This window comes from Gavialis gangeticus, unplaced genomic scaffold (assembly GCF_001723915.1).
Source record: "Gavialis gangeticus isolate Ggan-Ray unplaced genomic scaffold, GavGan_comp1, whole genome shotgun sequence".
NCBI lineage: Eukaryota > Metazoa > Chordata > Crocodylia > Gavialidae > Gavialis > Gavialis gangeticus.
Window position 1 is genome coordinate 260,326,892 of NW_017729032.1, and position 26,697 is coordinate 260,353,588.

Sequence of the window (26,697 nt, forward strand, 5' to 3'; positions counted from 1 at the left end):
ATACCCCCCCCCCCCCCCCACTGATGTAAATTTTTTAGTAATCATGGTTAAGCTGCTTGCCTTCTAAAAATGTTGAATATTTCCATGACCTCTTCTGCTGAACTTGAGGGAGAATGAAACCCATAAAGTTATCTGCAGGCCACCATATTTGTACCTGTGTGGTTCATAACTTACTAGCCTTGTTTTGTTGCCACTGCATTCAGTGCTTTTTTCCTTTTTAATTTGAGGTTTTCAGAGCTGTCTCAAGTATTTAGCCATATATTTATTACTAATTGCAGGCAACACTTAAACTGCCAGGGCGGGTCCCCAAGTGCAGGGCCGTGCGCTTGTAGAGGCACAAATAGCAGCAGCACAAATTTGTGCCACTGCTTTGTGCCCCATTGCATACCTCTACACATGTACTCTGGTGCACAGCAAATTACCCTGGGTGAAGGTATTACCTGGTGTCATGGTTCAGCAGGGGCCGGCAGCCAGAGTGTTGCTCTGGGTGGCCAGCCCTCCATTTGGTCCAGCACATGCTACCAATACTGCTCTGTGCTGTTTTTTTGGTACTGGGATTTCTTGGTAGCAAATTTTACTATGAACGTGTTTTCACATTTCTCATGTGCAGTTTGTGGCACCACAGAGTGGTTTGCAGCACCAGAAACTGCATCCCCCTGGACATGGAAACCCGCCCCCGGAGTCAGGTTTAAAAATTTCAGCTTTTGACGTTTTGATTAATCCTTTCTCAGAAGAAATAAAAGGTAGAAAAACAACCAAATCATTGGACAGTGACTATAAAAATAAAATTGCGCTTATGAACATTTTTCTTCATTCCTTGTCTTGCATGTAACAACTGATTTAAACCTTTAAAGCCCTTTTTACATGTGCTTTCATATGAGACTTTCTTTGTACACCAAACTCTTCTGCTGTCCAAAAATGCATCAAGATACTGGCAATTGTAGGGACTTTTTGCCTTTTCTTTCAAAATGTTATGTTAGTCACCAAGTGCAGTAAAACCAAGCTTATCCCCTCATCTCACAATTAGCAAATTGTTTTACACGTGTAATCAAAGTATGTTAGCATAGCCTAGGTCAAATGGCACATTCTTGCTGCTTCTTGGGTCCAGGTTATTAAATTCCTGGACGTAGATGCTGTTATTAACAGAAATGCTGACCCAAACTTTGGTGCACAGATGTGAATGTTACAGTTCCCTGGATATTTTGTCACTGTGACCTTTTATATTCCAGCTGGTTCTGGAGGAAGGGTTTTTATTTTATTTTATTTTTTCAAGTAGAAACTTAGTACAGAATTCACTGTGTAGAAAAGATAGATTTTTAAATGGCTCTGGGATTTTACATGTATGACCACATTTATTTGAAGTTTTGTTTTGTTTATCCATTTGGGAGTCCCTCTCTCTGCCATGTCAGACATGTAATAGAAAGCTGAGTTCTCTGCCTAAGAGGAGGAAGAATTAATGGCTCATGAAAACACAGCAAAAGCTGTAAGAGTATATGGTATGGGAACAGACTCCAGTGATTCTGCAGCTATTGAGGACTCATATTGGGCAGCAAAAGCCCCTATGAAGAATTTTAGGAGCTTTTTATTATTTCTGAGAATATAATTTGGGACCTCAGCCCTGCCACCTAGTAATATTATCCATTAAAAGCCAACTCTAAACTTCCTTGTTTTCAGCATTTGTTTTTTAGTCTTATTGAACCATGAGAGAGATCACACAAATGTAGTTGCCTACCATTGCTGCTCTGGCATTAATCCAGCATTTTTCCCACAGAAAATGTTTTATATTTAAAACTAGGATTTCATTAATGATTAATGCAGTAAGTCTTGTACAGATTATATATTGTGACAAAATTAGTACTAAAAAAAGAAAACTACTAAGCATTAGAAAGTATAGTGATGAAGCATATACATAAATATTCTAAGTACTCAAAATTTTGTTTCAAGAAGTTGTTGATGCTGATATTTGACTAGTCAAAAGAGCACATTTCATTAAGCAAATGTATTCCAACCAATGATCTAGATGTTAGAGCTGGAACCAAGTGAAACTTTTCATTCAAAATACTTCTGTCATAAATGGCTTCTATTGATCAAATGAAAAAAAATCATAGTAAATCACTTTCCCTCTAAGTCTTTGGGTTTTAACTGAAAAAAAAAAAAATGAAAACTTTTTAGTGGCCAAAAATTATTTTTTCAATTAAAATCTAAAAAGGGAATTTTTTAATGAAAACTAATTAATTTTTTGCAACGCAGATTGTTTCCTGTTTTCCAGCAGTACGTTTAGGACTTCTTTCTATGTATGTACATTTATACCATTTAAAACTTATCATTGCATGTGGTGAAAGAGTGCATTACTTTGCAGGAAGCCTTACTGAGTCATCTTCAAATAGATCACCAATGTTTAGTGCAGAAAGGGGACATCTGTTGACCTTGCCATTTTGCAACTGAATTCAAGATTTCATTCTGCTTGGATACTATGCCTCTGCTTCTTAACATAAAACTTAATTTCCATACATAAGGAACCAAATGAATTCCAGTTGTAAATCCATTAAAATCCTGGATCTGATCTCATGACTTTTTTTTTTTAAGGGGGGGCAGTCTAAATCTTCCATCGTCAGTGCTGTTTGATTAAGGAATCGTTCATTTCCCATGTCCTGTCTTTAAAGCATATATTTACTTGAAGATTTCATGTTCTTGGTCTAATGGAACCCAATCCAGGCATTTTTAACGCTTGAAGTAATGGTTTAACAATATATGAAATGGCTTGTTGAAACTTTTTTGGGGCAGACGATTAGTTGCTTGGTTGATTTGTCGCTTTGTGTGAAAGCATCTTGTATGCAGCTGATTGAATTTTTGAGTATGCAGAGGAGAGCTGGAAAAGTTTAGGCTACATAATGCATCTGCTAAAAGAGTCAAAGCCTGTTCAAACAACGTTTTAAACTTTACCAATCTAGCTTCAAAGAATGCCAGCAATGCTCCCTCCACTTACTCTCACAATCTAATAGGTCTCACTTCATTCCTACTTGAAATAGTTGCAGACATTTATGCATCCATCCATCTATATTACCAGTGTGGTTTGATGTTTGCCCTATGAGTGAAATTCTAAATCGGTCCCACACTAGCAGCTTCCTCTATGATTAGAGGCAGTGCCATATGTAATCCAGCATAGTTGAAACAATACACTGACACACCCACCATGCTTCCTCTGACTGAAGAAACTCATTTTGATTGTTCTTAATTATGCAGAGCCCATGGTTCCTGTCATGGGGTGAAGTGTCAGTATTACCCGTTCATATGATTTTGGTTTCTTATTAACGTCCCTCAGTCTTTAATCAGAGTCCTCTCATATCATCTACTCAGAATTATTTCAGTTCTTATGGCAAGATTTTCACTTCTTCTCCTTCACTGCCTAAAACGCTGCAATTGCTGGTTCTGAGTAGTTTTAACTGCCAATTTGATACTTCTGCTTCTTTTTACAGAACAGTTTATTTCCATTTGAAGGAAGGAATAAAATTGTAGTAAAAGAATACAGAAGGAAAAGTACTGCACTGCTTTTATTGACAACAGCAGAACAAGCTGAGACTGCTAAATTGCCTAGCCAGAATTAGCTCATTCTGTTCTGTATAAATTTGAGTAGGAATTTTGCCGCACTTTATTATTTATGTAGTCTTATTCCTGTTTAAGGTGCTCAGGTTTTTTTCTTAGTAGGCTTCACTGCCTTTGATTTCAGTAATCTTTTGGTTCTTTGTTTATCTTGGTCACATTTTCTCCCAAGCTTTTAATAAAAAAAAAAAAAAAGAGAATGAGGGGGACAGAAGTAACTTTGGAAATGCTTCCAAATGCAATCAGCTTGGAAATGTTTTAAAAGTGTATTTTTTACACTGCATGGCACACGTACAGTCCCTGTGGTGTCCCCCAGTTTTAAAGTTTCAAAATTGCTGTGACTGCATGTAGGCTTGGCTCTCCAGCCAGAGGATGCTAGAGGAGGCTCTCCCACAGGGAAGGGAGATATGAGAGCACTGCAGTGAAGTAGGGGAGAGGAGCTACTTGCCACCAGGAGCCCAGGTCTCCAGCCTCGAATCCCAGTCTAGCATTGGGACTGGAAAGCCCAGCATCAGTAGGGTCTAAACTGGGAGGGGAGCGGGGGTTTCATCAGCAGAGAAAAAGAAATACAGATGGCTTCCCTGTGAACAAATATTAATAACAAGTGAAACCATTCAAAATAGTACCTTATTTTAAAGAGTTATTATTTTGGAGCACACCAGCCACTACCAGAATGTTTGGAACATTTGTACAGCTGGCCCTTTTGAATCATTTTAATGGCATTTAACTATTTATTGTTACATCTGTCTGCACCCTGAGCTTACATATATACCTTTGCTGTAGGAAGAAGCAGCTTATTTTAATAGATTGAGTTTGAGGGCTGTGAACTCTTACACTGCCTTGCATGGCAATCTTGAGTGAGATTTGATTATTTTTTTTTTTCAGTTCCCTCAGTTTCCTCATTAGGAAAATAATACATTTCCTGAAAGGGGTGTTGTGGTTGCAAGCATTAATTGGTTGCTTTGAAAGTGTGTTGGGGGAGGGAAGGGGGGAAGCCTACATCTATGCGAGTCTGACGTTTGTGATAATTTCCTTTCCTCCGTTTGTTTAGCTGTAACATATATACTGTGCTTTCTCATTCATTTTTTTAATTTTAGGAGTCATCAGTTGACTTGTTCTTTTTGATCTCTGTTTTCAGGGTGTGTGAAAACGGTCCGTGCACTGGTATAATGAATGGAACACACAGTGCTGCTTCTGAGATGAAGAAATCAAAGCACCCAGAGCTAGGTATATTTTTCACTATTTTTTTTTTTTACTCTGTATTTTTATGTTTAATTCTGTAAAAAAAGAAAATTTCTCCAAAATGGGTATAGCAGGAAGGCATTTACTTCCTGTACTTATGTTATTCAGGAGAAGTCTTTGATGCGCCTGGTGTTCCAGTACCTCTGCCCCCTGCACGACCGCCTTCAAGAGACAACCCAAAACACAGCGCTTTGCTCAACAGGACGCCCTCTGATTATGATCTTCTGGTGCCACCTTTAGGTTGTCAACCTTTGCCCATTTAAATATTTAATGGTTCATATAGTGTAGATTAACCAAGTAATACACTTATTGCAAAAAAGACTTCAGGTTTATTAAGAATTTCAAATGAACTATGGGTTAGACAGAATAATTGTACTTGCATAGATCTTCTTTAATCACTGCTCTACAGCCAATGTCATTATCCAGTCCAAGATAATTGCAGCTTTTTTACTTTTAGTCAGTTAACTTCAAATTCCTTGTTAGTGGTTGAAGGCCAGTGATGTGGAAGGTGCTGATTTTGCTTCTTGGGATATGTGGAAAATTCATCATATCTGTATAAGTTTAGCAGCAATTTACCTGAAAGTCCTTGTGCCAGAAACAGTTGTAAACGCATATTACATTCTTCTTCTGGTTATATATAGAAGCAAAACCATTTACACCACAATGAAGATGGGTCAGAGTCCAAGGGATCCAAATTCTGTTTCAGATATTGTGAGTCCCTTCCCCTCCCCCCACCACGCATACTTTTTTTTATTCATTTAATTTCATTTCACTATGTGAAGGGGATCAATATTGGGATTAACAGGGACTGATCTAGTCTCTCTGATTGCTATAATCACCAGACTTGATCCCTAATTCTACCTTCCAGAGGGAGTTCTAGTATTCCAGTACCACAGATGGTAACCAAGCTGCTCCTTACCCATGCTGGGGCTTATACTTGTGCTCTGGCACCCTCCATAACGCACAACTGAGCTTGCCTTAGTACAAGTGCTAAGTCCTGCTACCGTCTGCTTTTCTTGTTCCTTAGAGTCTTTGAATTAGCCATGCTGCTGCACTATGCACTGTGAGACCCCAATGTGTGCAGTGCAGAAACATGTGGAACTGCAAGAAAAGGTAGCATGGGTAGGAATCAAGCTTTTTGGCAAACCTGAACACCTGCAGGCAACAGTTCTCACATAGGGCAAAAACAAGGTTTCCCATGAATTCAAGGACTACAGTTTCTTGGCTCTTGGGCCTGAACCACTGATCTCCAGTTTTGTCTTGAATTATTTCCTGGTAAGATGACACAGAAGATGAATACAGTTTACAACAAACCTGCTGTATTCAGCATATTATTTGTCACTTTGGTGTGTAACAGTCATCTAACAACTGATTTTTGAGTGAATCCTTTTTTTAGGATGCAGTATATGCAGCTTGGCCACAAATGCCCTGATTATTTTACAACCTAAGGAGAAACCATTTTTTTTCCTCCAGTATAAAAAACCTGAATACAGGAAAAAGGTCATTCCCAGCATGTTTTAAATTTTGGGTTGTGCACAAAAGGCATCAGATGTGCAATTTCATTATTATATTTACTGAACTGCTAGATGAACCCTATGAGTGAGGTCCTCTATTAGTTGCCAAGGAAAATCAATTTTGAGCTTGCTTTTTATTGTACTGTTCTTAATGAAGTTTTGCTCATGTAACTAGTCTTCTCTAAACGCAGGCGAAGATGCATTTGACACCTCGCCACCCTCACTTCCTCCACCACCACCTCCTGCTCGTCACAGCATCATTGAGCTTACAAAACCTGGTGGCTCAGGAAGCCGACCTCCTTCAGGACATGAGCTGTTCCTTCCTCCTTCAGGTAAGAGTAGAAAAACAAACCATTTTCATTTATTTTCGTTTACAGCAAAAGGTTACCTGTGCTGATAATACTGTCATTGAAACTGCATGGCAAAATATATACGCCTATAACTAACCATCTAAAAAACAGAGAGATCAGTTTTTTTAAATTGAATGAAGCAATTAAACAACCCAGAAAGAATATAAAATCTCCACTTCTCATGTTCACAAAGTAATGAGAGAAAATCAGTATTTTTATACTGGGAGTGACATTTTGGTAACTAGCATTTTTCTAGCAGGAGCAGTTCCTTTGAAGTGCCACATTTCCATTGAGCTCTCTGTGATGACAGTGTCTATAATTTGTCATACATGCCCAGCAGTATTGGGTTTTTATAGGATGATGTAATGAGTGAATTTTGTCTTATTTGTAATTGGGACCTGGGGAGAACTCTAGAACATAAGAGAAATGGACAACATATTTGCTAGAACTGCCCCTATGCAAAGGTTCACATATGGACTAAACTAAACCAAGATTATCCCCTTGCTAATAATGAAATTTACTCCCCCAAATCATTGCCAACCTTATTTCATTCTGCTTTCAACTTGTATGTAGCATTGAAATTTCATTGCTGTGATTGATTTGATAGTTCTTCCTGGTGAGGTACAATTTTTGGTTGTCTGTGCTAATTAATTTGGCTCTGCTTGCTGCTTTTGGTGTAAAATGCCTCAGACCTTCCTGAAGGTATGGAAACACATGGTACAGTTAATGAATTGTTCTCCTTTTACTTTTTTGAAAGATGCAGGAGGGTATTTTTGGTCAGTTGTTTCCATGACCAAAGGATTCTTTCATGCAGTGCTATGTGGTGTCATTGCTCCCCTTTCAGCATGCCTAGGAAGCTGTTGGAAGAGAAGGAATTTGGGTTGTGGTGTAATCAAGACAAAAATGAGAGGCTGCTCTGCTTTGTTTATAGCACCCAGCCAACCTATATTTTCTTTGCTTTCCCAGTAGACATGTGATATATAGATGTTAGATGAAAGCAGGGTGGCTGAGGCACCAGGGCAGTTAACAGGAATGCTCCTGGGTTGCAGAAGATGGTTTGTTTCCACAGCATAGGGATTTGGGGTTTAGCAGAGGATAAATTGAGGGGTGCTCTAGGATCCCAGAATTTCAAGGTGGGTGTGCAAGTACGAGCAATATCATTATCACAACAGCACAATCTTAGGTCTGACTCTAAATAAGTGTTTCTTTGCAGAGATGTCAAATTATGAACAAAGCACAAAACTTCTAAAAGTAAAACATAGAAATATTATATATCCATGTTAATAATGGATGTTGACATGCTCCAACTGCAGTTCCATATAAAAGCATAATTTTTATCAGAAATCAACCATCTTGTATACCAGGGGTTTTCAGCCCTTTTGGGTCAGGGTACCCCCAGCAGCTGGTTGAGAGAGGAGTCCCCCGGCAGCCAGTTAACAAACGTGCGGTGGGAAGGTGGTGTTCCCTGTGGCCGACTGGCGACCAGTGGAAGCACTGGTGGTGCCTGCTGCTAAGTACCCCCTGAGGCCATCCCAAGTACCCCCCGGTTAAAAACCCCTGTTATATACCTTTTCCTATTAAACTACCTTATGGACACGACTATTCTCCAGGAACATCAATGATGTAAGTGAAGAACAGTTCTACTAGAGATGCACTGATATATTGGTCACATATTGGATCAGCACTGATGCAAGGAAAATTGTCATTATTGGCAATCAGCTTTTTTTAGCTGATATAGCTGGTAATGTCACTGATAAATGCTGTGTGTATGTGCGCAGCTGCAGCATGCACATGGCTAGGAATGCAGCCTAACAGCTTGGAGAGCAGTGTCCTGCTGGTAAGTCTGTGGGGGGAAGGTGTGTGGGGGGATGCAGATCAAGGCCCCCATGGTGAGGGAGCGGCTGGGACAAAGGCAGGCACTGCCCAGCCAGGTAGCTGAATGTGACCCCAGGACAGGGTGAAGCCACAGGTGTCCAGGGAGTGCGGGGAGGGGCAGGAAGGGGCGACTGGCTCCCTACCGCTGTGTGCAACCCCAGGAGAGGCATAGGGGACATGTGCCTCCCCCACATTTCTGCATGGAGTTAAGGGCAGGCTGCAGGCTCAGGGCTAGGGGCTGTGCCAGCCTCTTCCTGGCAGGGGTGTGTCTGGGCTGGGGCTGCACTTTGGGGCAGAGCAGGTGGTGGCAGCACTTGGAGAGGCTGGCCTTAGCCACCCCAAAATTCCCTGTAGACCCCCACTCCCAGCACTGCTGTCGCCCACCCTGCCTGCCCTGAGTGCCGCCCCGTCCCAGCCCCCTGCCAGGAAGAGAATGGTGTAGCCACTGGTCCCAAGCCTATAGCAGGCAGCTCTCCCTTGACCTGTGTACAAATCTTGGGGGGTGGTCCCCCATGCCTCCCCAAGGGGTGTGTGCAGTGGCAGGGAGCTGCCCACCCTCCCCGCTACACCCCTTGACAAGCTGCCTGTGGCTCCACCCTGCCCTGGTGTCCCATTCAGTGTCCTGGCTGGGCAGCGCCTATGCCTGCCCCTTCCCCAGTTCCTCCCTCACAGTGGGGGGCCTCAATCTGCTTCCCCCTGCCCCCCTGCCCCCCCAGACTTATCGGCAGGATGCTGGGCTACATTTCTGTAAACTGGCTATCGGATCCATATTGGCCTATATGGCTGATTAATATTCAGCCATCAGTATCGGCCAAGAAAATCTTTACAGTATACCCCTAAATTTTACCACCTGTTGATACATCTGCTATTATTTGATGATCTAATTTACCTATAACACTTAAAATAATTCAGTTCCAAAGACAAGGTAATAAAATATCTGTTTAAATATCCAAAATATTATTAAAAATGCTTGGATCAGAGTTGAAATGGTTATGTTGTGATGAAACATGAATTGGCATTATTCGTGCTAACCAATCGTATTCTGTCCAAAAAAAAAAAAAAATCATATCCTTAACTATTTATTTCCTTCCATTTTCAAGGTTTTTGTAACAGTCCTTTTCTGTAAAGACATTGTTCATTCTTAGCAATCTGAATGAGTTTGGAGTAAAATTTTGCTATGAACTCTGGTATTCATGTCTGATACTCAGATCAAGTAGTGTACAAGCCTTCAGCATTTTCAACAAATCTGATATATAACAAATATTTATAACAAGTATAGAAATGTATGGCCACACACTTGCATGGTCTCAGGATTTTAAGGTGCTAAGCTCCTGTCAATTTGTCATATTCTGTTTCAGTTTAGGTACCTAAATATTGAATACTATTAGTTGCATATTTTGAAAATTTTGGGCTTGAGTATTTATTTATCCTTGATAGTGTCTAGTAGCCTCCACTATGGATCAAGATTTCATTGGACTGGTTAATGTACGACCATGAAACAAAGACAGTCCCTGCCCCCAGATTGCTTATACAATAGAACCTGCATATTTCTCTCATTGTTAGGTTCTGAGAATGAGGGTTTGCAAAGTAGCTGGGGGCATATGCAATGATAGCAAACAGCTCTGCAAGACTGCTAATGAGCTCTAGCTGAATTGGGAAGCAGCTGCCTTTGAAACAAAAGCTGAAGAAAGCAGCCAAGTAGTTTGTCCTTAATTCATCAACCTGTTGCAAATTCAGTCAGTTGTGAACCACCTCGATGCAAATAATCTGGGTACCACTGTCCTTTTCACTGTTGCTGCAGTGGTCAGTCAGACGTGATCATTTGCGTAGTCCAGTGTTTCAGTATTTAGTATCGGCTGTAAGATCTATGGCTTTAAGTCTATGACTCAAATAGAGTAGTATTTTCAGTACCTCCAGCACATTTATGGGTAGCATGACTGCTACCCATAAATGCTTGTTTTCTGTTTGTGTAAATGCTATTTTCCCTTTGCATAGCCAAAAAGCATGTATTTGATACAAGTCCCAATTATACTGCAGTCTGAACAGAAAATCATAAAGTTGATTCATAAATTATTCAATCATGTAGGCTACTGACCGATGTGGGGGAACCCCCCTCCTCCCTCAACCCAGCGCTTTAACGGAAGAGGAAGCACATCAGTTGACCTGGTTCCTTAGTGTCTATCTAGATTGAGCACTTTTGTCGAGTTTTTTTGGAGTTTTTATATAAAGCTGTTCAATCAGCTATTAGATAAAAGCCCAAAAAGTCTTGCTGAAGTATGTGATATACATAGAAGTCAGGCGTGCTGAGTCAAGCTGACATAATGCCTCTTCTGGACATGTGCTGCGCTCAGTGCAGGAGCTCACCATGCTTAAGGTAAAGCACTAGGTTTTTTCACATCTGTAAGTGGCTGTAAAGAAATACATTAGCTTGAATCCATTATAATGTGTCACCAAAATAGTATAAAAATCAGGTGTCTTTCACAGAACAGCAGTTATAAGATTAAAGGAAGTTCACTGAAAATAAACATTGACTTTAGAAGCATCAAAAAATGTTAAAGTGCTTTCAAGTAATTAGGCTGAACCCAAGTGACCCTTTCTGACATGTTTCTGATGGTATATTTTCTGCTGTGCATCAAGATCTGAATGTTATAATCTGCCAGTACATTGTCTATTTCATGTTGCAGAATTCAGTTCACTATGTATTTTGTCAAACAAGCCACTGTTTGTGCATGTACACATGGGATGACTTTGCAATTTAAGAGATTTTAAAGTTTCAGTCATGAATTCAAGGCCAGGAATTTTAACGTAAGAAGTTTGAAAATTAAAGTTATCTGCTATTCCCAAAGCTGTGTGAAGTTTCAAATTACTTGGAATTGAAGTGTAACAGTAATGAACATGTATCATAAATAACATTTAAAACTAACATTTCGTATCTGCTGACACAAAGTTTGAACAATACATTTCATGGTCACTTAAAATTTTCCATATACGTTATGAAAATACACTGTCACTGACACGTGTTTGCATAGAATAGGGGCTTTTTTCACTATTTTTTTTTTTTAGAACCTGGTTTCCAAAGCTATGTTGATTACCATACATCTTGTCAAGTAAGCCACTCTGTGTATATAATGAATGACTTTGCAAACTTCTGATTTATGATGATTGGTTCCAAAGAAGACTTCTGACAGTTTCACAGCCATGCATCAGTTGTATCACTGCGCATGTGCACTACACCACGTACTGTCACTGCAGCCTTTATATAATGAATTGGGCCCAATTCAGGAAAGAAGCCATGTTCAGGGCAGCACTTGCTGAATTACAGTTCGGCTTAAAAAAAAGATCAAAAGAGTTGAATGTTTTAGGATCTTTCTTATCTTTGACTTTTAATCTTTTTCCTATATTTGACAAAGGAAGATGTACAGTTTTACCCCTACTTTCTTTGTTGTGTGTTGTAAACCAGGGTCTGCATTAAAAGTGTATCTGCATGGTTTTCACTGCTATGACTTGAGCTTTTGTAGCCATCCCAAGCAAACTTAACACTAGCCAGCTTGAGTGTGTCCAGCAAAATAACTGTGTTAGTGCAGAGCTCAGCATGGGCTAGCTATCTAAATATATATCCAGTTTCTCAGGCAGGTTTTGTAGTCTGTGTTGCACTTTAGTCTATGCTGTTGTCAGAAGCCAAGTCACCTAGTTTAAAGTCAACTCTGGAATCTCAGCACTCATCACAATCACTGCAGAATAGGGAGACATACTTTTAAATTAACTACTTCCTTCAGTCACCAGCACATGATTATAAAGGGGATACTTCTGTTTGCATTCATAGCTCCTACTTTTCTGAAGGAGGTTGTTCATAAAGATAGTCTATAGACTTTGCATGTAAGCCTTACAAAAGTTTTAGTTTTAAGTATCTTCTGGGTCTTTTTGGTTTTCTTTATAGATCTCCATTTTGATCCAGTTACTGGTCCAGCTCCTTTGCCACCTGCTCGAAGACTAACAGGGGACAATGTCAAAACTAATAGAACATCCCAAGACTATGATCAGCTTCCATCCTGTTCAGGTAAGGCAACAACCATGCAGGGAGAGAGAATCTGGCTAAGAATGCAAATGATCTTGGCACAAAAAAAGCTAAAGTCCTGTTTGCTAGATTGTTCCAAGCCTTGCACACACATTGCCATCAAGAGTGGATTCTGCCCATCACAGCAAGTCACATGGCAATTCTTTTTCTGCTTAAAAAATGAATCCATCAGAAGTACAGTGGACATGGATATTACATTAGCAAGCAAAATCCTGTGTGGCTGGCCCTAACCTGAGTAACAGTGACATCTCCAAAGTGAGTTATTTCTTTCCTAGCAGTTGAAACGGGCTGTTTTTATGTCCATTCTGAAACTTTTCTGGGGAAATGACAAGTAATTTTCCCTCTATCTGTTGAGGTCACAAGAGGCCAGAAGTCAAGCAGTGACTATTACAGTTCTTGACCAAGTTTGCTCTCTTTTTATTGTCTCATGAAAAAAATAACTTTTGAACTTGCCTATTGTTGTTCTCTTACCTTCATACTGATGTACCTTGTAATAAGGATCTGAGTACTTTTAAGTACTTGGTCACTTATAAGCTTTGCAAGGTATTCATTGCTTTTAACTACACAAGTCAGCAAATTTCCACAACAGATTAAAAAGCTGACAGTCTCTGATCCAGATAACACTCCCATTGCTTCTCTAGTACAGTTATGTGATGGCTGCATCCTGCAGTTGGATTCACAAAGCTGTTTGTGACCGCAAAATGGAGTGGCAAATGGAGAGCCAGTGTCCTTTGTGCCCAGTAGGAACCAGTCAGTACACCCCTTGAAATACCAATTGCTTTTTGTGATACAACAATGCTATTTTAGGAGATCTTATCAACTCAAAATCAGGGCAGTTTTTAAAACAGAAATACTTAAATAGTGGCATCAGTATTGCTCATGGATACCCCCTAAATCCTGCTGATTTTAGTCCTATTTTTCTATTCTTCACGAATTTTCTTTTCATCTCTCATCAGCTGTTGTAAGAAAGATTAACTTGTTGGGATGAATTAGCCAGTTGTGGTCCTGAGCCCACAAGCAGTTACCTCAGTGCAAAATGTTACTCGTGCAAGTAGTCCCATTGAGTTATGTGCCTGCACAGTTATTAGAAGAATTGGGCTATACATAACAGTGCAGATAGAATGGTCTCTTTAACAGCATCCAAGAGTTGTTATATGGCAGCATAAGACAGGAAGAATCTATTTTTAATTGCAGTTACAGGAGAGAATAGAGAAGTCTGAAAAATGTCATGGAATCTTTAATGGTTGTTAAAGGTCTGAACCAGTTTGGTAGGTCAGGTAATAGATTGCATATTCAGTATCCCGGTGCCCCTACTATAATGCTTGTGCTTATTATTTAGATGCAATTTTAAAAAGGTTACCAGAGTATTTATCTTACAATGTAAAATGATCAGAGTAGCAACTTCTTATTGCGTAGCGCAGTGTGGCCTTGATTTCTGTTGAGGCACTTCTGGTGCTACCATAATAACATGATGATGATAATGTCATGATCACCTTCAGAGTATGGTATGTTCCCTCTGTGCTGTCTCTGTGAGCTAGTTTTACTTCTGCTAAATTATTGCAAGTTGCCTGCTATTAAAGATCTCAAATAGCTTCCTTGTTTTTACTTAATAAATGCTCCAGTACCTATGTGTATTCCATAACCCTCCACCTTCTAAAATGTCCATGTGTTTCAACCTTTGCTATTAATATCCTGCTAATTCAGCATAATATACATCAAGATATTAAATTTAATTTGAATTAAATGAAAACTGTGAATTAAATCATGTCATATTTTAATTGGAAAGTTGTTCTTATAGTGGTAGTAATTCCCTCCTGTGGAATTAATGAGTTTCAAGATGAACTGATTCACCTTACTTTAGGATTCAAAAAGACTACTTGGTATGGAGTTATATCAGAGCAATGGTTCGCAACCTTTTGTGTACCAGGACCCATTTGTAAAAATTGGCTAGTCTCGACTCAGTGCCCCTCATTCCCAACCCCCAGCATATTGGGTGGGGGGCCCAACGAGGTCCTCAGCAACCCCTTGCAGGCTGTAACTCTGCCAGCCTGCAAGGGAAAACCATGGTTTTCCATGTTTTTCTCCTTTAAAGAAAAATCCATTTTTAAAGTTTGTTTGTAACCCTTTCGTATATTCTTCGACCCACTTTTGGGTCGTGACCCATGGGTTGAGAAAAACTGACTTAGAGTTGGAGTTATTCCGTACCCATTGAACTCTTAGCAAGTCTTTCATCATGCCAGCCCTTGTTTAGAGCTAAGAGTTGGAACTTGTTGCATAAAGGAAGCAAATATAAGTTTGTAATTCCATCATAGACCTACTGTAGGATCATGAGCAAGACACATGACCTCTGCATCTCACTTTGTCTGGCATTATGATTAGAGTACCTGCTTCACTATGGCAGTGGTCAACTTAAATGCTGACTTACTAGGGCAAGTATATTTCTAACATTGCTAAAAAGTTCAAAAATGACTGTAATGGCCCTCAACTTTCCACTTGACTGTTTCAGGGGATGCAGCGGGGGTGGGGTGTTAAATTTGAGGGGGGTTGTCTATAATTGTCCTAATATGTGCTCTGGCATCACATTTGTGGGAAATGAAATAAAGATAATGAAACAGTAAGGGAGTTTTCTAATTCTAGAGGTTTAACCGTGGAGGCATTGAACCTATGTACAATCATACCTGTTCACTGTTAATGTTAAGTGCTACCATAGGTGTGAATGAGGAGAAGTCTGATTTCTTCCCCCATATAGCTCCTCTTTTTATACTTTCCCCGGTGTAAATGGCTGCATATGGAATGAGGTAGATACATTGGCTGCATTTACTTCTTGTATCTCATTGGTGATACAGGGAAAAGTTGGGTGTGTCCTGGCTACTCAGCCTTTATAAATTACAATTATTCAACTGTCCACATAAACTTTGTTAGACTCAAGGCACGTCTCAAAAAATGCTAGCTGTTAATTTTCAGTTAATTCTTTGCTATGGAAAAACAGTTGAACAGTTCTTCTCTTGCAAGTAACTCAAAGATCACAACAGGTTCCAGAAAGGAATCCACGATATGAAAAACAATTTGAAGCCCCTTTCTTTATCTTGCGAATCATGTGTAGGTGTTTGCCTGTATTAATATTGCTAATACTATTTTACTACAGCAAGAGCTGTGTTATATGGCATCCAGGGGGAATGTGGAATGCCAGTTAATCAAAATCGCTGGTCATCTGAGAGGCGTCTGTTCGGGCCCTCCCGCTGCATCCGGTGTGTCAGTGTGCCGGGGGACAGGGAGGGGGTCTGAACAGACCTGAGTAGCAAGGAGGGAATTTTAATTAAAAGTTTACTATTCCCATATCAATGTGTGCCAGGGGCAAGGGAGGGGGGCCCCCCTGGTGCCCCTGCTGCTTCCCAATCTGTGAGCGGATGATGGGCATATTGTAAAGGGAACAGAAAGGGATAATTCACAGCAGAAAAGGCTGGCATCCATTACATGTGAGAGTCTCTTAATTTGGCTTTCCATTCCAGAGGCCAGTGGGCTGCTTTCTTTCATGTCACAGCAACTTCTGTTCAAGTCTCACCTGTGCTGGTGAATTTCAGTTGTTCATTAAATCCTGTCCTCCATCTTGATCTGCTTTGAGGTTAGTCAGTTTCCTCAGGGTTCAGTGCAGCCCTGTAACAGTTATGTGAATGGTACAGGCTGCCTGCTCAGAGGCTAAACCAATTAACTGAATTACATAAATGAGAAAAATCTGGAGTTGAATTTTGGGCTGAAGACTGGGATGCTGGAGATTTGATTGGGGGAAAAGCCTTTATCTCTGGCTATTTGTACACGCCACAGGGGTTTAATTCAGCTTAGTTCTCCCTAAATTGAAATGGTGGGTTTTTAAAAACACCACTTCAATTTAGGGAAAAAGAAACTGACCTAAAGCCCGTGGCGTGTACACAAGGGTGGGGGCCCAATCCTTACCTGCCTCTCTGGCGGGGGGCAGGTGGGAGTGCCAGCAGGCTGAGCAGTCCCTGAGCTGTGCGAGGGCCCCCCAGGCGACACCTGCTTGCTGGAACTCAGCCCAGGCAGTCCTGGGGGTGCCGCAGACATGGAGGGAAACACCAGTGTCCCCCCTCATCCCTCCCTCCCCCACAGCCATGGAGGGAAGCACCAGGCCCCTGCATAGCTCAGGCAGGCATGCTCCGGGAAAGGGGGGTGGGGGGAGATCAGGCTCGCCAGTTTTTTATTTTGTTTTTTTTTTCCCCTTCAGTTTAGCCTGCCTGCACGGGCTGCCGCCAGGTCCCACAGTCCCTGAGCTGCATGGGGCTCACCAAGCCCTGGGCACGTTGACTTCATGAACTGTTGCACTTTGGTACATAGCAAGATAAAACGCTTCTGAGGTGTTTTAGTTTGCTACCTAACAAAGTCATTTAAAGTGGAATATGCTGCTGAGCATGCAGACAGCAATGCCATTAAAGTGGTGCAAAAGGGCATTTTAAGCTGCTTTAAAGGTCAGTTTTGTGATGTGTACAAAGGCCCTCTGTGTCCAGATGGAAGTGCAGTTTAAATATATTTTTAAGTGTAGGATTTAACATGATACCTAGCCTCAGTTAAAATGTTATATGGCTGTGAAGATATTGAGAGAAATGTCACCAGTTAAGAAAAAAATTCTAAATGGGAATAGGGTTGCAGAGAAGGGTGGTCTGAAGATTTAAAAAAGATTTAAAGTACCAGTTTGATGGACACATCAGTGGAATGAAAAGAAAATGCATGTTTTGCGAATCTTCCCAAAGAATTAAAAATTACCTTGCTTAAATGACATGATTGCTTATGCAAGTTTTCTAGGAAGCTCAGACATAATGACATTTTAGTTTGAGACCAAAATTGAATTTTTTTTTAAGTAAAGCTGCTTAGAATGGGTTATCTAATATTTAAAAATAAAATCAATCCACACACACAGCATTTTTCTTGCTCTTCGAGTCCAGGAAAAAAAGGCTTTATATACAAACATAATTTCTCTTCTGTGGACAGATTTCTGCCACAGACATGTTTCCATAACTACTTTTTATGTTTACTCTTAGTGCTATATCTCAATCCGTCTGGCAGTTTTCTAGCATTGTGTGTATACTTCACAATTATAAATAGAGACAATATTCTTCAATAGTAGCTTAAATTGGATGTGTAGAACAAGTTTGAATTCCTCATGTTAGTTCTTTCTCTCTTACTGACAAATAAGCTTTCTGAGATATTGCTAACTGCTTCATCCTGCAAGTATTTCTCACTTTTCCCCTGCAAGCTCAATCCTGCTTTGTTGCATTTATTAATGTTGATATGACACTTTCATCTTCAGCGTCTTTTACAGACAGACATGAAATACTGCTTATGATCTACAGGTTTTCTCATCATCATGTTGCACAGAAGATAATGCAATGGTTCAAATAAAAATTAACCCAAGTCTTGATCTCAGTTACTCGTTTCATAGAATCATGGGGGAAAAAAAAGGCTTGAGGGCACCTTGGAAGGTCATGAAGGAAGTTCGACTGGATGACTCCCCGAGGTCCCCTCCAGCCTCAGAAGGTCATCCAGTTGAACTCCCTGCTCAAGGAAGGATTGTGCCTTTTCATTTGTTAGAGTAATCCCTCAAAAACAAACAATACCCCCCCAGGATCTTGTCTGAAGTAAGAATAAAACTATACTAATACCAGCAAGTTCACATGAACACATAATAACCTGAGCTGAGAAATACTCATCTTATGTTCTTCAACATAAATGTGAAAGCATATTAATATGTTGATCTACCTGAGATATTTAACATGTTCAGTGGAATTGCAGTCCAAGTGTTCTCTTTCCAAGACTGCACTAAGTAGCAAATCAGAGCATTGATAGTGAGAGTAGAAAACTCCTTTGCATCTCCAAATCAAAAAAGAAGACGTCTCTGGAAGATTTAAGATGGCAAAATGCTATTGACACCAATATAAATAAAGTGGAAGACTTTACAACCAGTAACTTCCTCTAATTACGTATCAGTTTCCTCACTGTTTATTGTTTGTGGAACTTTTTAGAGCTCTGCTTGAAAGATTAAAATCCCTAAAGAATATTTTGAGCTGGAAATGTTTTCTGCAATCTGCCCTCTTAAAGGGGTATGGACTTTACTTGAGTACTAAGCCCTTGGCTCTGAGGAGATTAGAAGTGCTGTTTGCACCTACACATTATGATTCTCTGAAACTTAAGTGCAAAGGGTAACATTTTTATGGAGCACTGCAAAAAAGGAAATAGCGTAACTTTATCAGTGTCTTCTGCCCCGTATAACCAAACGTTTGGGGTATACAATTAAGGGCATTGCTTTCGCTGATTAAAACAGTTGGAATAACAGAGGTTTTTTTTAAGGCACGACAGAGCGAGGAATTATGAATAATATTTGTCTGCTTGGGTACAGACGATGTGCATGAAATAAACTACAATCGAGTGAATTAAAGTCATGTTTATTTGCTTGGAGTTGTCTTTCACCAAAGCTAACTGGCTTGTGTAGCATTCTGAATAAAAATAACTAAACTGCGAGCAGCTGCGTAGAAAAAAAAAAGTTTCTTAGAAACAAACCCTTCTTCCTTAACTAATAAACTCTTAGATTGTTGAGACTGAACAGCTCTTAAAATTTTGACAAGCTCTTCACTACGCATACTTTTCATACTTTTTTTTCCTTTGAACAATGCAAATTAATGTAACAGGTTTTTTTTAAAGCCTTTCTCACGTGGTACCTTAGATTTGGGGTTTAACCTACCAATCACTGTTTTCTGTATCTTGGATACGCCTGTTTTATAAAGCTGTTTTCTTTGGTTTGTATTCTTTTTTTTTAAACAGATGGTTCACAAGCACCAGCCAGGCCCCCTAAACCACTTCCTCGCAGGACTGCACCAGAAATACACCATAGGAAAGCTGACGCCTCCGTGGAAAATGTGGACGCGAAAATTGCAAAACTTATGGGAGAGGGCTTTTCCTTTGAAGAAGTTAAACGGGCACTTGAGATAGCCCAGAATAATGTTGACGTTGCTCGTAGTATTTTAAGAGAATTTACCTGCTTTCCTCCGCCAGTCTCCCCACGTCTCAATCTATAGCGACATGAAAGTCCTTGCAGCAGATGAATTCCATGTACGTGCTTGTGGATCTGGGAGTGAGAAAATGGAGAGATGGAATTCGAGAGGCATTTTCTTCTCCTGTCATCATTAGCAAGCAGTCTGCTTGCAGCAGTTTATCAAATGAAGATGGCTGCTCTAATCAAGACTTACAAATGGGCTGAAGCTTACATATTTTTGCTAGCCATACTTTTTAAATCAGGGTTGAACTGACAAAGTAATTTAAAGAAGTTTACTTCCCTTGAACTTTCAATCTGTGAAATGCTTTTTCTTGTTTACAAGTGGGCAAGTTAAAAGTTTTCTAGTTGACTCCTGTACTGTGTTCCTGTCCAGAGTCAGTTCTGCTGTAGCATTCCCAACAATTTCCATGTTGACTGCCCTAACAATTAAATCATCTTTTTTCCAGAAGCTCCACATTTCCATGTCTACTTTTACAAGATGCTTTAAAGATTTTTTGCATTTCAGCTTATCAAACAAATGCAAAAAAAAATGTGGCCTTCACTACTGAGTTTTTTTTTCCTGAGATTTCTTTGCTTTTGAGAGAGGAAAAAATCTGAATGTATAATGCATTATTTTGTCTTTGAACTGCCTTTTTAAAGGTATTTTGACAGTGAGATAGGGCAGCTTTTCTTCTTAACATGGTTTTGTGACCTGTATCTTAAACACACAGGTCTTTATCCACATAGTTTCTGCAGTCGAATAAAAAAAATCCCATGTCAGTAATGATACTAAATCATGACACTTGATAGGTCTTTAAAACTTAAGGAGTATTCAGATGTTTAAAAACAAACCAAATGCATATGTTCATGTTGTACTTAGGTTAGATACTGAGGGCAGCCCACTAGTTATAGCTTAAGTATTCTCAGGCATGCTGAATAATAGGGAATCTTGTTACATAATCTTCATGATGTTCAGGTAAATTACAGTCCTATCTCCTGCAAAATGGAATAAAGTTAATTTCCTATTTGAGTGATTAGCCTCTGGTTCATCACAGCTTGGATTGGTTCATATTAACATGGGAACTTTAAATCTTTGATGCACTGTTATGTTCTAATACTACTGTAGCAATATTTTTTTGCAAATCTCTCTAGTAATTCCCTCTTTCTACACTGTTATGTTAGAATGTGTTTAATACCCAGATTCATTCGCTCATTACTTCTGCTTGGAAGCATCATAGATTTTTTTTTGCCTTGGGTGAATTTGTGTTACCTTAGGCTGTAAGCTTGTTTTGTGTTTTTTGTTGTTGCTGTTTTTTTCTTTAAGCACAGATTGATGCAAACCAAACTTTGTTCTTTGTTGAGGTCTGTTCTTACTACAGCATTGAATTAAGAGTCCAAATATTTCCAGATTAATTCCCTTCTTGCTGCTTTCCTGTTTTTGTGGAAACTGTTGAAGTCATCTTTTCTTCCCTTACTGTTGAAAAGATGAACCATGTGGGAAATAGAATAGTTTCCACATTTTGAAATGTGGCCAGTATGAGACCTTTCAGGTTGTGCTAAACTTGGATTGAGATGCCTATTTATTGTTCCCGTTCATCTTTCAATTCTGTCTTTCACTGAAAGCAAGTGGAAGCAGAAGATTTATGCCCTTTAAAGGGCAAGATCTTAGCAACAAATGTATTTTATTTTAAAGATGCCAACCAACTCAAGTTCAGAATTCGAAGTCACAGAAAACCCAGTGGAAATCACCATTGTATCTAGATCTCCTTCATTTAATTAAAAGCTTACTCCCCCAAAGGAGAGAGAAAAATTCCTTTGCTGCATGACATGCGCATCATGAATGTGTCTAGTGAAACAAGATGAGAGGTATATGAGCTTCTATTTCATTTCAATCTAAGAAATGGTTCTGAATTTCTGTTCTAGAAAAGGGCTGTTGCAGCTTTCGTAAAATAGTCATTCTTTAGATAGCGAAAAGTGAAAGCTTTTGGCTCAAGTTTTCCTCTGTACTCTTCTGTTTTCTGGAACAAAATATGCTGTTTTGACACTCTCTTGTTCAGTGGATTGTTTCCTGCTTCATATTGATAATGCTTCTGCATTTCAGCCCAATACAAATTCAGAATGATACATGCTCTTAAGTTAAATACTGCAATTTTGCTAGAATTGTTTAATTATAGTTCTAACAGCTGCCAGAATAGCAGTGGTGGGGGAAAAAAAAGAACATACTATATAGGACAAGCAGTCTGAAGACCATGTTTTCAAATTTCTAATGATAATGGTAAACCTTAGTATGGATTCTATATCTTTTTATTAATTTTATGCAGGAGCTTAGTACACATTAAACCATTTTTGCAGTTAAGAAGCAAGAACTACTGTCATTTAAAAGGTTTGAAAATCATTTGCTCCCCGAACAAAATCCGTTTTCCACTTTCTTCCCTTTTTCCTCAGTAGCAGTCAGAATCCGACTGGCAAGGGGGGTTTTTTTTGTGTGTTTTTGAAAATCTCAGTAAAGTAGTACCATAGATGTCAGCTTCATCTTCTCAAAGCATTCCATTAATCTTTAAATGAGAATATTATCAGACATTCTTAAATAGTATATCATGAAAGATGCCTCTGACGCATTTCAATTAATAGGTATAAAGTCAAATTGAGTGAAAACGCTAGACTGTTGATGTTTACTTCACAGGAATTAATGAGTATAGGAGAGATTACTTTGATTACATCCTGGTTCCCTAAAGCATCTCCAACTTTGCTTTGGAAATTAAGGGTGTGATGCTGCCAGCACGACTGCACATGGCAGTGAAAATGGCTTCAAACCAGAAAAATGGTTTTACGAGCAACACCTACAAACTTATTTCCTCCCTTAAAGAGTTGTCCAAAGGCCTTCGTCCTTGTATCTGTTTGCACCTGACCTCTTTTGCATTTATTTCTTTTGGATGCTAAATTAATTCTTTTTATCATGATTTTCTGACTCAGCAGTTGAGTAATATGGCTGAATATCAGCAGCATGGTTCCTTTCCAAAGATGCTAAGCAAAAATTGAAACTGTGCTAAAACATATTAATTCTATGTCATGATCCATACAGGTGAGTTGGCTTGAACCCTAAAGTGTCCACTAGTTTCAATGTGTCAACATTTCACATCCCAAATGTACATTTGGCAAAAACTTCTTCATAATGTGAACTTAGTTTTTTATACCGGAATCGTTCTTCTGTTCCATTTCACATATTTTCAGCTTGAAGCTTTACTTTGCACTGATTATCCTGAACATTTTAATTTGTGTCTTAAAGCTTGACAAATTTGGAAGCAGATGAACAGTGCATTTTAAACAGATTCAGGTACTGCCTGTTGACCTGGAATATAGTGCTTCTAGGAATGATCTCCTGAAAAAGGACTGCAATAGTTTCCATTTTGAAGGTTTTTCTTCCAAATAACTATTTTATCTGAAAATGCCTTTTATAAACTTGTCTAACATGTGGCAGACATAGTGATGTGTTCAATTAATTTATATTTTATTCAATGTTCTTTTTCAATTCTGGTTATTATGTAACCTCAAGTACTTTATCTGTTCTTGTAAGGTATTTTATAAAATTAATGTTAACAGAATGCTGAGTTGGTCCTTAATTTTCAAACTCTTGTCTTGACACACAGTCCTTTGGAAACATAGGTATCCTGTACAAAACTGAACGCTGTCTTGGAATTCAGAAAAGAAAGTATTATAGTAAGAAGGATCAGCACAGTCTGAAGGATCCCCAACACTGGCATATCTTCATTAGTTGGTTCTCTTTTTTTATTTTTTGAATTTAGTAAACAAAAATACTGTGTTTAAGAAATCAAAGTGTTTACAGAGTAAATATGTAATATTTGCCTCCTATACATAGTTATCTTTCTATATGGAAGCTTTAAGATTAATTATTCTATTTTCTGAGGCCTATAATCACATTTTCAACTGAAGAAATAAGGGCGAATATGGAATAGTTTATCACAACGAGCACCTTGGACTTTTATCAAGGAAAACAGCATCAAAGACTATATCATCCTATAATAATGTAGCTTTGTTATCATAAGCATTGTAGTCTAGTTTGGGAGGTGGGGGAGGGGAGGTAGCAAAAAACATGATTTTTCCCCTTTTTCTATTAGTCAAAGTTTAGAAAAGTTTGAAAAAGGTACTGTGGTCTGAAGGACAATGTAATGGTTTCTATCAGAACTCAATACCGATGAACACATCTAGGCTGAGGTCTTAATTTTAATGGTGCCCACTTGTAAGTGTGTACTAATTTTCAAGAGACCAATGTATTATAGTTCACTACCAGTATTACTACATCATAAAAGGTTTGATTTATTTTTTCATACAGTGATGGTTTATTTTATCTTTTTCTGTCCTGTTCAGGAAGTGAGATGTCACTTCCTCTCTTCACCTACTGTGATATATCAGAGCCATTGAGGCCACTTGGAAATTTGTCTTTAGAGGCTGATGAGGTGGCAGAAAACTGGAGTTGCTTTACTTTCCACCGGCACAGGTATGCTCACCTGAATTATATTTTGGAGCCTGCTAATTAGCATGCTCCAGCAGGCTTGGCATCTCCTGTATTCAACTGTACATCAAAATGGCGCTGGTGCTTTAACTAAAGCTTGTTTGAAAAGCTTTAGTTAGTGTCCCTACCACCATTGTGAAGCGCAGGATCCTGAATATGTGAGATGCTGCAGGCGTTTTTAAGTAGTGGTTCTCAGGCTCCCCTGAGAGCTGCTGTAACTCCCTCCTCCCCCGGAGCATATGTAAACATACCCATGGGTTATTGTTCTTTAGGCCAAACTGGGAAAACCCTAAGAAAATGCTTTGATCTGCTGGGCATAGAGCTGCTCACAGCTGTCTGTTACAGCAGTGAAACCATCCAGTTTTTACCTACACTGACATTTAAAAAAAAAAAATCAGTCTACCTTTTAAGAGATGTCTGTAGTGTGACAGGATGTCATGGTATTAACTGTGAAGAAAAAATGTTAAGAAGCATTATACTGCAGTTTTTTGACACTGACAAAACAACCAGGAGCCTAATACGGTGCATATTCTTTTGGAAAAAAAGCTCAGCTTATTGATCTGTGTAGGTGTACACATGCTGTTCTGACAAAGTGGAGGCGAGAAAAAGTACTCACCAGTGCTTGCAAAAAGAGTGAGACTTGCAGAGCCTAAAAGTAGGCCACCGTGCTCACCTTTTGTTAAGCATCTGTTCTATTTGGACAGCTTCACTGAGTGTGCATAATAATTGAGCCAACTTCTCACCAGCTGGAAGGGGAGCTGCATATGCTTACCCAAAAATAGTTTGCCCCCCACTGTCTATCTGGAAACAGTAAGAGAAGGACACCACAGATAATTCTTGCACTTATCTCCAGCAAGTCTTGGAAGTGTCCTCACACACTGGCTCTGGTAAGTGCAGTAAGAAAGGGTTGTTTTTTATCTACCGATTGTTTCACTGAATGCTAAACATCCCAGTTTGAGCACTTGTATATCAGACTCTCCCAATATATTTTTGTACTCAGAGAAGATCTTCTGGAGTTCAGGTTCACATCAATACTGTCTTAAAAACCTTTAATCTGAGGTCTTTACTATTTTCTGAAATGTACTGTGCTCAGAGCAGACTTCCCAAACCACCTCTGCTACCATATCTTTTATTATATCTGGTAAGATTATGACATTTCTGAAACAGGTCCACATCTTGAGGGGTCATACCTCCCTTTCTTTCCCATGCCCCAGTTGAGGCCAAACCCTGCTGACATTCTTTATCTTTTTATTTTCTCCTAACAAACAAGTCACTTGTCCAAAACCTGAACATCTTCTTCCACACAATACTGTAGTTTCCTTCTCTTTGGCTCTCTTTTTACTACTTCTCTCACGCTCCAATGGGCAAGCCAGAAAGGGATAACAAGAAAAATCTTTTGTGAGGCCTATGGTTTTCACATATCCTTTGAGTTACTTCACTGATGCTGCACGTCACCTGCCTTCAAAATGACATAATGTGCCCATATCCTAAACATGGCTGTCTCATCTCCTTACCCCCAGACTCAGCCAATAACCTCACCTTTCCTCCCTCCATGGTCCCTTTTGTGCCCAGACTCCTCTTCATGCTTAGTCTGCCCAACAGGACTTGCTTTCCAGGAGTCCTCTACTACCTCATTTATCTCTCTCCTGCCATGTGCTTCTCTGGAGAAACTCCTTTATTTTATTACTGCCACTGTCACTTTCCCCAGTCACCTTTGCCATTTTAGAAGCTCTTGTATTGTCATGTTGAGTTTAGACTGAGTTTGTCAGGGCATGGATGGTGCTTCTAGCACGCTACCAGAATGCTCAAAGAAGTAATAAAGATTAGTCTAGATCTTGGCCTTTGCATTTGAGGTGCCCAGCTATGTGTCTTGGAAGCATGGAATGGACAGTGTCCTGATTCTGAGTGAGGTTAGGGATTTACACTGATCTACTGTATTTCAGGATATGGTTGATGCTTTAATAACTTCTACTGTTGGGGAGGAGGAAAACTTAATTAAAATTTACGAGGCTTATCAGTTTACTTGAAGTCACTTGTAGACTGAAGCAAGTGCTTACCTTGCCTAGGCGCATCAGCAAACTTGTTGCATAGGGACTGAGCTCATAAAATGAAGGATTCAGAGGGTGTCTAAAAGACTAATTTGCTGTGGTGTAAAACATCACAGTCTACATATGCAACACTTATTTCATAGGTTTTAGAGTTGGAAGAGACCTATTAGATCGTGGAGTCCAACCCCTATTAGCCGACAACAAATTCATTTTTACCACTGTAAGATAGTATTTTTGAGTACAGTACTAGCTTATGGCAGTGAAAATAATTGCATTTTAATGCATGTATTAACACTGACCTAGGTGTAAATTGTGCCCTGACAGTACAGGGCGAGACACCTGCCTGCCACCTAGCTGCATGGCTCTGCTCTTTGGGTGCCCTTGTGCCCCAGTCAGCTCCTGCTGCCTGATGCTGTGAACTGG

The 26,697-nt window shown here is 39.5% G+C and overlaps 1 protein-coding gene across 2 annotated transcripts in view; it reads left to right on the forward strand.

Annotated features, from left to right (window-relative positions):
- Positions 1-23,297, forward strand: part of CBLB (Cbl proto-oncogene B) — a 214,898-nt gene extending 191,601 nt beyond the window's left edge. The window contains exons 15-19 of one of the 2 annotated variants that reach the window (XM_019525790.1): positions 4,739-4,827; positions 4,951-5,082; positions 6,548-6,688; positions 12,519-12,638; positions 19,485-23,297. In XM_019525790.1, coding sequence (XP_019381335.1) covers positions 4,739-4,827; positions 4,951-5,082; positions 6,548-6,688; positions 12,519-12,638; positions 19,485-19,738 — 736 coding nt within the window. In that variant the 3' untranslated portion in view covers positions 19,739-23,297. The remainder of the gene's footprint in view (positions 1-4,738; positions 4,828-4,950; positions 5,083-6,547; positions 6,689-12,518; positions 12,639-19,484) is intronic. The other variant, XM_019525791.1, reaches the window with a different exon arrangement.
- Positions 23,298-26,697: the final 3,400 nt, after the last annotated feature.